General features: G+C 54.0%; 1 protein-coding gene across 6 annotated transcripts; it reads left to right on the top strand.

Annotated features, from left to right (window-relative positions):
• The first annotated feature begins 8,219 nt into the window (after nucleotides 1–8,219).
• Nucleotides 8,220–8,930, top strand: LOC101566036 (keratin-associated protein 4-12-like). 6 transcript variants are annotated; one of them, XM_004633748.1, is made up of 3 exons: nucleotides 8,220–8,299; nucleotides 8,555–8,740; nucleotides 8,786–8,930. In XM_004633748.1, the coding sequence occupies exons 1-3, from the start codon at nucleotides 8,220–8,222 to the stop codon at nucleotides 8,928–8,930; spliced, it is 411 nt and encodes a 136-aa protein (XP_004633805.1). The 6 variants fall into 6 exon arrangements, with proteins under 6 accessions (XP_004633805.1, XP_023573774.1, XP_004633803.1 ...); XM_023718006.1 differs by having other exon boundaries at nucleotides 8,345–8,930; XM_004633746.1 differs by having other exon boundaries at nucleotides 8,220–8,389; nucleotides 8,435–8,930.
• The last annotated feature ends 2,993 nt before the right edge of the window (nucleotides 8,931–11,923 follow it).

Raw genomic sequence — 11,923 nt, 5'->3', positions numbered from 1 at the left:
GGGTTTGGACCTGAATACTCCTGCACTTTAGTCAGCATTCTAGATGTAGGTCACGAGTGAGTTGAGATTGGAGCTGGCCTCTGGAAACATTCTCTTCTCTGAGGCTACTTCTTTTCTTCAGGAAACTTAGAATTTTCCCTTAAATCCTTCAATGTTTCTGTAATCCCCACAGAAATACTTGCTCTCTCTCTCATATATACTCAAACGGAGATATCCCTACATTTTATTATTTTTTCCTACATTTTAAATAAATCCGTTTTGCAAGCTTAGAAATAAAATGTGGTCACGTGTCCTTCATCTTCTTCTGTCTTGGGACTGTGTCCTGAACAAGCTTCTCGCTTTCCAGTTCCTGTGAGTGGCTGAACCGGAGGACTCAGAGCGCATGAATCCCCTTGTGATCACGCCTCACGCCTCCGGAAGCCAATCAATGCCCCACGGCCCCACCTATGAGTGTGCGTCATACCTCCTGGAGCCAATCAACACCCCACAGTCCCACTTATGCGCATGCGTCATACCTCAGGAGCCAATCAACGCTCCGCAGCCCTACCTATGAGCATGTGTCACACCTCAGGAGCCAATCCACTCCCCCACAGCCCCGCTTCTGAGCATAGGAGGCTTTAGGGAGAAATCTAAGCGCAAATCAGTGCGTTTGCTTACTTTGAATGTTTCTGTCACACCGATATGTGATTTAGGGACAACGGCCACACTAATTACTTGTACCCCGGAGGAGGCACTATTTGAGCAGTTGGCACCGACTGCCACACAACCGGAGTGCTCAGTGGGCCTCATTAAAGTCAGAACCTGAGGCTGGGCCACATGCCCAAAATCCTGTGAGAAACCCTCACTTGAGAAAGGTGGGAGCAACACAGGAGCAAGTTGGACGGGTAGGAGCTACAGCACCGAGACGCGGTTTCAGGAATTGCCCCTCTTCTGACCTTCAGAGAAGCTCCAGGGTGTGTGTGAGGCCTCAGACCTCCCTGTCTCGGGGGAGAGAGCGCGGCTCAGCCGGGGCTCTGCTTCGCAGTGACGCCAGCTGCAGGCCACGCCGCGCAGGAGCCGTACAGTCAGGGCGCTCGGCTCCGGATAACGTTGCCCCCGTGAGCTCGCGTATTCTGCACTCACCCAAGCTTGTGCCTGGGCAGCTCCAGGGTAAATCTCTCTCTGTAGATATCCTATCACCCACCCTGCGCACCGTGCACATCATCTATTTCTTTTATCCACCCACTCTGGTGAGATGCTCATGGTGAGGCAGATGACATCCCACCAGAGGACTGGCCCCGGCGACACTTCGCTAGGGTCGGTCTTTGGCTACTATGCTGTCATTGAACTGCCATGGTTGTACGTGCCTCTTTGCAGCTGGAACTGGAGCTAGAAACACCGGGAGTGGCCAGAGCATCCTCCAAGTGCTCAGTGTATCCCCATTGGTCCCCAGCGCAGCGCAGCTCCTCCTTGCCATGGTGGTGAGGTCGCTTGCCTGTCGGCAGAGCCTCTCTCACTTGATCTGTGCTCACCTGGCACAGGAAGCCCAGAGTGCTAAGGAGACAGGGACAACGTTCTCCCCGTCAGACTTTATCCTGCGGAGGTGGCGTCTCTGCTCTGGGACACAGAAACTCTAGATCCAGGAGCCTAAGGCCAGCAAGCATCACTGCCACATGCACAACGCCCTCATCGAAAGCAAGGAGGTGGCCGATATCCTCAAGGGACAGCGACTGTCTCGGGCTACTGAGCGGGTCTCTGCCTGGCGGGTCAGGTGCTCATTATGGCTGACCCAGTGTTCTCCGGGCTGGGCCATGAACACCTGACCATACGGCCGCCCCTGGGATCCTGGCCAGATTTGTCTGCTGAGCACATGCACGTTGCCGCAGGACTCTGCCGTTCACGCCTCTGGTTCATCAGGTCTGGCTCGCACAGCGCCATCCACGGTTGGTTGCCATGTAGCATCCCAAAGGCCTTCTCCCCTTTGAACTCTATGTGACAAAAGACGAGAACTCGCACAGCCCTGGGCTGGGCAGAGGATCTGCACTTCCAAGGGTTCCGTGAAAACAGGGTCTATTTCCACCTCGCCCCTATATTTATTTATATTTTGCCTTTTAATGGCTCTGGTGGGCTGCTCAGTCCCCACGCTGCACACCCACACGCTGCGTCAGTCTGCCCTGGCCAAGGCTGCGCCTGCGTCGCACCGGTCACAGCTGGAGCTCTTGCTGGAAGCTCCTGTGATCATCCACCATCGGTGGTTATGGTCTCCCTGGTGGGGTTTGTTAGATCTGAGCTAGCGCATCCCTGGAGACAGGGCAGGCTCACCCCTTGGATTTTCAAGTATACAGCGAGTGTTCACTGCCAGGTTTCATTCACTGACTTATTTGGAGGGTGCTGGGTGGGTAGGTGAGGCTCCTTCAGGGACTTCCCTAGAGGCTTTCAGTGTAAACCACGCTACCTCACAGCTTCAGGAAGGACTGGGCTTGGCTGTGCACTTGTGAGCCGGGAAAGCAACGACCCGGTGCTTCTGTACGTCCAGTGAGCAGACCAGGCCTGACCTGATCAAGGCTCCTTTTAGGGCTGGGGAGATAGCTCAGTGGCTTGTGCACCTGCCCGGCAAGCACAAGGTCCTGAGTTCAATCCCTGGTACCAAAAAAAAAAAGTAAGACTTAGTTTTCACAACCACGGCCATACTCTCAAGGAGTCACGTTGGCATTTTGGTGTCCAATTGTCCGTGCCCACCAAGATCTGCTATCCAGTAGCATCCTACAGCGGTGTGGCCCACGCTCGCAGTGCACTGCCGTAGGTACCTTTGGCGTGGACTGGAGAGATGAGTGTGCCTCGCTCTGCTGGGACTCTTTCTGTCGGAGGACTTGCTTCATTTCACTGGACACATCGTGGTGTTCAGAACCGCGCTGTGATTGCAACCTGGGCGAGGGATCGTGGCTTTCCATGGCAACCACTCGCCACACAGTGTCCACTGTCAAACTCTCAAATACATGTGTGCACAGTAGGGATTTGTAGGACCCTACAGCACAGGCGAACCACTTTTACTGCCTCCGCATATGTCCTGTTAGGAGGGTGTGCATGGTACCACTCCTAAGTCGCAGCCCTTCACAGAACCGTACTCAATTTAAATCTCATAAAACTGCTTCAGCCGGAGCTCTGCTGTTCTGTAACCTCTTGCGTAACTAAATCCAGCAGCAGTGTCACCAACTACAACCCTTGATGGGAGAGAAAAAGCACTGCTGAGCTGCTCATGCTGTTGCTGGCCTTCCTTGACCCTCACCGTGCTGGTGAAGAGCGTGTGCTGGGACACGCGGGGGGAGAGGCCGCCTGTCGTCTCAGGCCTTGCAGCCAGAACGATGCGGGGACATCCATGTATCTGTGCCCTCTGACCACCTGTCCTCCTCTTCTCTGGGTCATGCAGGCCCAGATGAACCTGGGTTAGTTAGCTGTTGTCATTATATTACTTAAAAAAACATAGCAAGTTAGTGCTCAGCACGTGCGTTATGCCACTGGCTTTGTGAGTCAATGATACCGCCCGGCCGGCATCTCTCTGGGCTTCCTGGTCTCGCACAAGGCCTCATCAAGGTGTGGGCTGGCACGGGGTCTCAGGTGAGGGTCACCAAGGAAGGGTCCCCTGCCAGGTTCACCTCGGGCTGCTGAGAGGATCGAGCGGGTTCCTGACGCCCTTGGAGCGAGAGCCTGGGCGCCTCGGTGGGCTCGGAATGGAGGCGAACGCAGGTGCCACGTGGCCCTCGCCACAGCCCAGGTCCTCCAACCGTGACAGAGGAGAGCTGTGTAAGGTGGCTGCCAGCGAGGGGAGAGCCGCCGTCTCGTGCCATGCAGCCGCTGCGTGCCACTGTGGGCTGGTGCTTAGAAGTCAGCAGCTCTAGGATGCAGAGCTGATGTACCACGGACACCAGAATGTTCAGTAACTGTGGTGCACCTTACAGAACGCCTGCCACGGCGGGTCCGACACGGCGCATAGAGTGCCACTGCAGATGCTTAGAGCGAGGGTCTATTTACATAAACGACAAAACCATGCAAAATAAACTACCTCTGGGAATATGTACCTCGCTCACTGTTGAAAACCAAGAGCAAAGGCTACCTTGAAACTCGTCCTAGTGATTGTTTTGAAGTGGAGCAGGGGAGATACGACCAAGAAGATACAGGTCTATGCAGACGGTGTTTGAAAAGCTGTGCTTTTAGACTGGGATTTTGGCTACAGTACAAATTAGTGTGTTATATTAAGCATACATATTTCGTGTCTTGTTTATCTATTTATTGTCTTTTTGAAACAGGGTCTCACTGTGCAGCTCAGGCTGGTCTTGAGTTCACTTTGCAGCCCAGGCGGGTCTTGAACTCAAATCGCTCCTCCTGCCTCAGCCTCCCGAGTGCTGGGATTACAGTCGCGCTCACCACGCCTGGCTCACGTATCTTTCATCATATTGTGGCTTTCATAACAAAGACTAAACATTTTCTGTTTCCGAAAGGCTTCTTTAAGATGAGCTGACGCCGTCCATGCCGGTCGTCTAGGAGCGAAGCCCTCGTCAGTGAGGGCTGCGCAGGCGCAGCTGTCACTCTGAGCTGCGCCCCGCACCTGCGGTGACCACCCAGGTCCAAGAGAGGGCCCGAGGCCCTGGGGAGCAGCGTTCTGCTGTTGAAGCCGCCGCCCGGCGCAGACTAAGCAGTCAGAACGACCGGCAGTGTCCAGAGCGGCCGGAAATGCAGTCGGGCCTCTCGCAGGAGACAGGCCTCCTGGGAGCGGCGGCAGCCACCCACGCCTTGTTCTTCAGCCTGGGCGGGGGTGCCGCTGCTCCCGAGAGAACCGGGAGCAGGACACGGGGAAAGGCGCTTTCTGGCAGCTCTGTATCTACTGGCCCGGGCCCTTCCCCAGGTCCTCCGTTCCCCGCAGAGAGCCCACCGTCGTCGTCCTCAGGCTCCGAGCTGTCGCGGACCTGGGCTGCGGCTCTCGTGCAGCGTCCGCACCTCTTAACACTCCTCTGGCCCCGGCCTGACGCTAAGTTCGTTCCCTGCGCGCCACTCTGGACGTCCTGCGGGTGCGCGCGCCTCACGCGCCAACGCACGCCCCGCTTCACAGCAAGACTGGGAACGTGTTTACTGTGGGCATCGAGACTTTGGGTCGAGCTCCCATTCTATTGCGAAATTCCTTCCTTGGATTGATTTATGCTCATTTCCTACTAAGCAGAGACGATAGTGTAGCTTTCTCCACTTGGATTACGCTATCATCGCGAAAACACTATCAATTACCAAGTTTTAGTACACTGGATCTACAGACAATATTAATCCGCCTGTTTACAGCCTCCCAAGAGCTGGGATTACAGGCATGCTCCTCTACGCCCAGTCTCAGTTGCCGGCTCGGTGCACCCCAGGAGTGGGGCCAGCATGGCAGGCCTGGGGATCGAACCCCCGGTCCCTGCACCTGCTTGCAGGTGCTTTAATCCGCTGAGCTGCTTGGCCGGCCCTATAACACGTTTCTTGAATGCGAAATATAATCACATCCAGGGCTGAGGCATAGCTTGGCAGTCTGAGTGCCTGCCTAGCAAGGGCAAGTTCCTCAGTACCTGGGTTCGATCCTCAGTACCGCATGCCACGCTGGCCCCGTGCCAAGCTGCCCACCGAGACTGGGTTAGTAGCGCACACCTGTGACTCCAGGGCTGGGGAGGCTGAGACAGGAGGGTCACTAAGAGCCTGAGCCGCAGAGCGAGATCCTGTACCAAATAAATAAATAAATGAATAAATACACGAATGGGTTATGTGACTAGCACAAATAAATATAAGCGCATCCATTCTATTCAGTGTTCACTTGACTAAATTCTTTTATCCTATTTCTTCTAAAAGACGAAAAAAACATTCTATTTGGAAACAAAAATCACATAATAGAGAAAAACTACACTCCATCTCCTCTGCCGCCTACTGAAACAGGTACCGGTTTCACACCACTTGTGCGTGTGGCCGTAACACTAGCTGGCTGTCCCGTGTCACTCCGTGGTGCGTGGCATTTAGCCAGGAGCGCGCAGACGGAAGTCTGCCTCGGGTTTGAGTTTCTTGAATGGATTGGGACAGTTCCCGCCCAAGGGGAGCTGCTGGGCTTGGTGCCAGGCGTGGTGCCGGACCAGGAGGATCAGAACTGCTGCTGTTTACGGCACTCCGAGTTCAGTGTTTCGACTTCGGCACGATTTCTCTGGTCTTAGAAGCCATCATCCCCTGAGATGTAATTTCCATTGCTGTCTCTGTTCTCACCTGAGTTCCACGCAAACGCCTGCAGCACAGACAGTTCAAGGAGGCCAGCGTCGGTCTTTGCTGCATCCTGAGGACCATGAAGAACTTCTGACCCCAGGCCCAGCTGCAGCAATGGGGTGGGAGTCCTCCTGGGCAGCAGCCAGGCGCGGGAAGCTGGTGGCACTGCCCAGGGGCACTCGGGCGGCCAGCTGTGGGGAGCACCAGGGAGGGGCTGGAGCCATGTCCCCTGGCGGTCAGGGACAGCACACTCTGCCTCTGAGCTTTGATACAGGGTTTCTTAGATTCTTTGAGTTTATAGAGAAACCTTCCCTCTAATAATGAGGAAGTCTTCCTTTAACCTTTATTTTTGCCTCCATCTTCTTAGATAGCAAGCAAAGCCATCGCATTCGAGAGGCATAAATTGCAAAAATCTTTTACATCTCAGATTTATCAACACTGGCCTGAGACTAGAGACATGCCAGCTGAGTAGCTGCCGAGCACGTCAGCGTGCTGAGCACCTTCGTGCCAGCTCGTCTTCAGCTGCTCTGGAGACATCCAGGGATTCGGCAGAGAAACCGATGAGGCTTGGACCATGTGTCTCTGGACCCTCCCGACAGCCACGTGGGAAACCGGCGGATTTCTCCCTCTTTTTTCTTCGCAATGCTAGTTACCCAGCCAATTGGATGGATGTATTTGCATCCTTTGACCTTCTATTAGATATAGATTTTTTTCAAACCTAAGGAGTGAAGTCTGATTGACTGCTGGAATGACGCTGGAGGAGGCCAGAGAGCTCAGTACAGAGCTTGGAACTCCGCCGAGAGAGCAGGCAGTCAGCTGCGGAGGAAGTCCGGGACAGGCGCAGCGGCCACCTAGCTCTAGGGGACCTCGAGCGGAGCAGCCACGATTTGCCCTCCCGTGCACAGGCAGAGAGACAGAAGGGAATCGGCCTTCGGCCAGCCCGGGGCCCAGCACCTCCAGGGGGCCGAGCTCTGCAGCTGCTGCCCTGCTGAGGCGGTAAAAATGAGTTCTGAAGGTTTGATTCTGGTGAATGAAAACCAGCATCGACACCATCATTCAGGCGTTTTAAACCTGGAAATCACTTAGGTTCTTCTTCAAGAAGCTTGCAATGCCAGGACACAGGCCTGCCTAGAAGCCAGCCCAGGGCCACGGCTTCATTTCTAGAAAGAGCTTTGTGTCTTCACAGCACGAAACATCTCCCTCTCTCTGGATGGAAGCTCCACCACGATGCTGGATGTCGCACTAGCCCCAGAAGCCAGCATCACGTAATTTCACTTTAAAAATCCATCTGATCACATGGCTTTATGGTTAGAGGAGGGCTGTGAAAGTGACAAATGCCGTGTCCCTTACTGGAAATGCTCAGGACCAGAAAGCGGTTTTCACCTTGAAGCACTCCTGTGTTTCCCAAAACAGCCTGGAACGGGGCCCCGGAGGGGCAGTGCGGGAGGAGGCGCAGCCCAAGGGCCAGCGGTCTCTGCTCACATTCCAGCCTTCTTTGCCCGCCTCCCCAGTAAGACACGTGCAGTGCAGTAAGACCAGCTTCCCGCTCCTGAATCACTAATAGATCCACAGGCCTGAGTGATCGGTGCTCAGGACTCAAGGTCAGACATGGAGTGTTGTACAGTCAGACTGGGAATGGTACCAAGAGGAACAATGTCATGTGACCGCTGCCTTTGAAGAAGTGGAAGGGAGGAAGAAACCTGGGAAGCTGATGAGGAAGAATGATAGGCAAATTGATGCACAGAGAGGAAAAGGAACCATGCTTCTCATCCACCAGGAAAGCTCCTCCCGGAAAATGCACTTACCTAATTAGATGATTGCCTGTCTATTAACACAAACAACAACAGAGAAGAGTGCTGCTTGTGGTGACAATAGCTGCTCAGCAGGGTATAAAAGGACACAGGGGCAGGCAGGCTTCCAAACCTCTCAGACCCTCCACCTCGCAAACCCACCCAGAACCTCCAGCCGCCGACACCATGGTCAACTCCTGTTGTGGCTCCGTCTGCTCTGAGCAGGGCTGTGGCCAGGAGAGCTGCTGCCAGCCCAGTTGCTGCCAGCCCAGCTGCTGTCAGCCCAGCTGCTGTGTGTCCAGCTGCTGTAGGCCCCAGTGCTGCCGCCCCACCTGCTGCGTGTCCAGCTGCTGCAGGCCCCAGTGCTGCCAGTCTGTGTGCTGCCAGCCCATCTGCTGCAGGCCCACCTGCTGTATCTCCACCTGTTGCAGGCCCCAGTGCTGCCAGCCCACCTGCTGCAGGCCCGCCTGTTGCATTTCTAGCTGCTGCAGGCCCAGCTGCTGCATCTCCAGCTGCTGCAGACCCCAGTGCTGCCAGCCTACCTGCTGCCGCCCCAGCTGCTGCATTTCCAGCTGCTGTAGGCCCCAGTGCTGTCAACCCAGCTGCTGCAGGACCAGCTGCTGTCAGCCCAGCTGTTTTGAGACAACCTGCTGTAGGACCACCTGCTGCCGCCCCAGCTGCTGTGTGTCCAGCTGCTGCAGACCTCAGTGCTGCCAACCCAGCTGCTGTCGTCCAAGCTGCTGCATTTCCAGCTGCTGCAGGCCCCAGTGCTGCCAGCCCAGCTGCTGCCAGCCCAGCTGTTTTGAGACCACCTGCTGCAGGACCACCTGCTGCCGCCCCAGCTGCTGTGTGTCCAGCTGTTGCCGCCCTGGCTGCTCTAGCACTTCTTGCTGCTGAGCACTCTGCTCTGCCTGCTGCTGTTGTCAGCTCAACCAGACCTGATGTACGTCACCAGAAGCTGAATACCGAGGGGCCAATTACCAAGCCTCAGTTCCACCTGGGATGGCTTTTGGGCTCCAAATCTACTGTCCTCTTGTCCAAGTTACTATGTCCCCATTGAACACAATTTGAAATTTCTCTGAAATCTTCTGACCTGAAAATACTTGCCGTGTCATATTTTGTCCCATGGAAGTATTCCCATAACTTAATAAATCCTAACTGTCGCCATCACACAAAGACAACGTTGTTGTGCCTCTACTTTTTCTTCTTAGATCGCCGCTCTCTGTCAGGTTTTTCTGTAGCTCATCTTAAGGGACAAGGAGAAGGTAGCGCCTGGTTCCAGGCTGGCCGGCTGCCCTCCCATAGTGCTCTCCTCGAGTGCAGCAGGACAGCTGGCTCTCCAGGCAGCACCTGGACTCTCCAGGGGACTTTCTCTGGTTGAGAACCAAGCTCTGAGCAGGACCACGAAGGCCCTGGGGTCAGGGCTCCGGACTCTGCTCACTAGGTCACCTGCAGTGCCCTCCCTCCCAGTCCGGGACACTTCCTGAGTCCATTTCCGCTGCACTTCTGGGGATCATTTTCTAAAGCAACGACTGGGTCTCAACCCTCATATATGGGTCGGTCCTGCAGACGGGAGGTCCGACGCATGCGTAGTCTGACTCCCAGGATAGCTGTCCTCCAGCGTTTGGTACCAGTGTTCACCCCAGTGTCAAGATTACTGGAAAATCTGAGCACTTCACTGTAGCAACCACTCGGCACTCTTCTAATCTGGTCTTTTTTTGCTCCTCCTCCCCCTCCTCCTCCTCCTCCTCCTCCTGTCCCCCCCCCCCCCCCCCCCCCCCCCCCCCCCCCCCCCCCCCCCGTCATCAGCCACTGCTGTCACTCTGGACAGGACCTGAGGGTGCAGTTAGGCTCACTCTGCGCCTTTGAGTTCAGCACAATGACGGGAAAAGAGGGAGGGGGCCATGTGCGCTGCCCTCGCAGGGCTTCTGAACTGCACCTCGGGTTGGGATTGCGGACTTGGGAGTCGGAGTGACCCCAAGGGTGAGAGTGACTCTGGCGCTGTGGTCTGCAACGCCCAGAGCCCAGTGTTTCAAATTCTGCGTTGTTCTCTATTAGATCCCGGTAATCATATTTTAATTATTTTAGCTACTTTTATTCTAATTTAATCTTGTACAGAAGCACGTGGTACAGACAGTTGAAAGAGGTGGCTTTCAAGCCTGGCTGCCCTAGAGGCTTACGTACAGGAGCCGGGCCCTACTCTGAACCAAAGAAAGCAGGATTGCTGAGGCACGCGCTGGGGCGGACAGCTTCCTCCGCTCCCAGGATCATGTGCCGTGCAGCCGGCCTTGAGGACCTCGCTCTGGGGCTGTGATTTCCTTCTGGGCCCCTCTTTAACAGCAAATCCAGGGCATGCTGGGAATCACGTGGTCTCCCAGTCTAACTGCCAAAATCTCTCTTATTTTCCAGCTTTGCAAAATGGAAGGGCATAAAACAGAAACATGCAGACCGAGCGTTTGCTAAGCAGTTTAATGTGCTAGAATTGAGGCGAGGGTCATGGCTTTAATTCAGTTAAGGAAGGTGCCCAGGGCAAGCAACTCGCCTCTGCTTTCCTGGGGCTTCCCTCACCTTTGCAGTTTTTGGTCCTAGAAGGCCGGCACAGCTGAGCAGGCGGGATCCGCAGTCGTGCTGCCCTGAAGTTGGCTGGAGATCATTACAAGGACACTTGGGTGCTCGCTAGTGCAGCTCTGAAGGGACTCAGGGGTTCCGCATCAACACAGTGACCCCTCCCCCACGTGCCAGACTGAAGAAGCCAGCAGGAAATAAATTGTGCTATGTAGCAGCTGTTTGAATTCTAGATTACAGCTAATCCAGCGGGCAAGCCCACTGATCGCCCGTGTGGTAGAGGGCTTTATGTGGCTGTTACGAACTTTCTGCTATAGCCTGAATGTTTTACACCTTGACAGGGATGGAAGCTTGCTAACGGACCCATTTAGTAACCCCTTCAGTATACACTAGTCAGGTCTCCATTTCTTTTTCTTTCTTTCTTTCTTTTTTTTTTTTTTCTTTTTTTTTTTTTTTTTTTTTTTTTTTTGGTGGAACCAGGGATAGAACTGAGGCCCTTGTGCATGCCAGGGAAGTGCTTATTCCACTGAGCCATCTCCCTGGTCACTTTTTGAACAGAATTCTTCAGGATATAGAAAAGACATTGAAAAAAAGCCCAGATGAGTTCTATACCACGGGTATAGGTGGAAAATCTCAGGATTATAAAGACAGGATAGCGCCAGTGAGATAGCTCAGCAGACAAAGTGCCTGCTTAGGCAAGCTCAGGAACCCAGGCTCGATCTCCAGCACCACATGCCAGGCCTGCCCTGGCCCCAGGTGCGCTGAGCCGGCCACCGAGACCAGGCACGGTGGCGCACGCCTATAATCCCAGCTCTGGGGAGGCTGACAACAGGAGGCTCACTATGAGCCCAAGCTGTATAGTAAGACCCTGTACCAACCAAATACCTAAAAAAAAGAAAAAGAAAAAAGGACAAGATAATATGAGAGACATAAGTCATTTCCAGTGGATGTGTAACTTACACAACCCCAACACAAATCTTTTTCACAAATGTGCAAGCTGGCTCAAAAATGTACTTATGAGGAGAAAATATAAAAAGGCTATAATAGTTCTGAACATCAAGTTCAAAATTACAGATACCAGATATCAAGTCTTAGAAATCGTTGTTAATGAAGAAACTATGGCATTGAGCAGCAGAGTCGGTCTACTAGAACAATCAAACAAGGCGGATCTTAGAATGAGGAACCACACGTATGGGGAGACATGACAGGAGGTAAAGGCTGCCTGGCAGATCAATCGAACGATTTGGGTTCTTTTGCTTTCAATAAATGATGTTAAGTGTGGGGCAAAAGAATCCCCATTGGACCTGTACTGCACATTATGCATA

Source organism: Octodon degus, unplaced genomic scaffold, assembly GCF_000260255.1.
Source record: "Octodon degus isolate 3935 unplaced genomic scaffold, OctDeg1.0 scaffold00056, whole genome shotgun sequence".
NCBI lineage: Eukaryota > Metazoa > Chordata > Mammalia > Rodentia > Octodontidae > Octodon > Octodon degus.
Note: the sequence above shows the minus strand (reverse complement) of the source record. Positions and strands in the feature narration are given on the sequence as shown.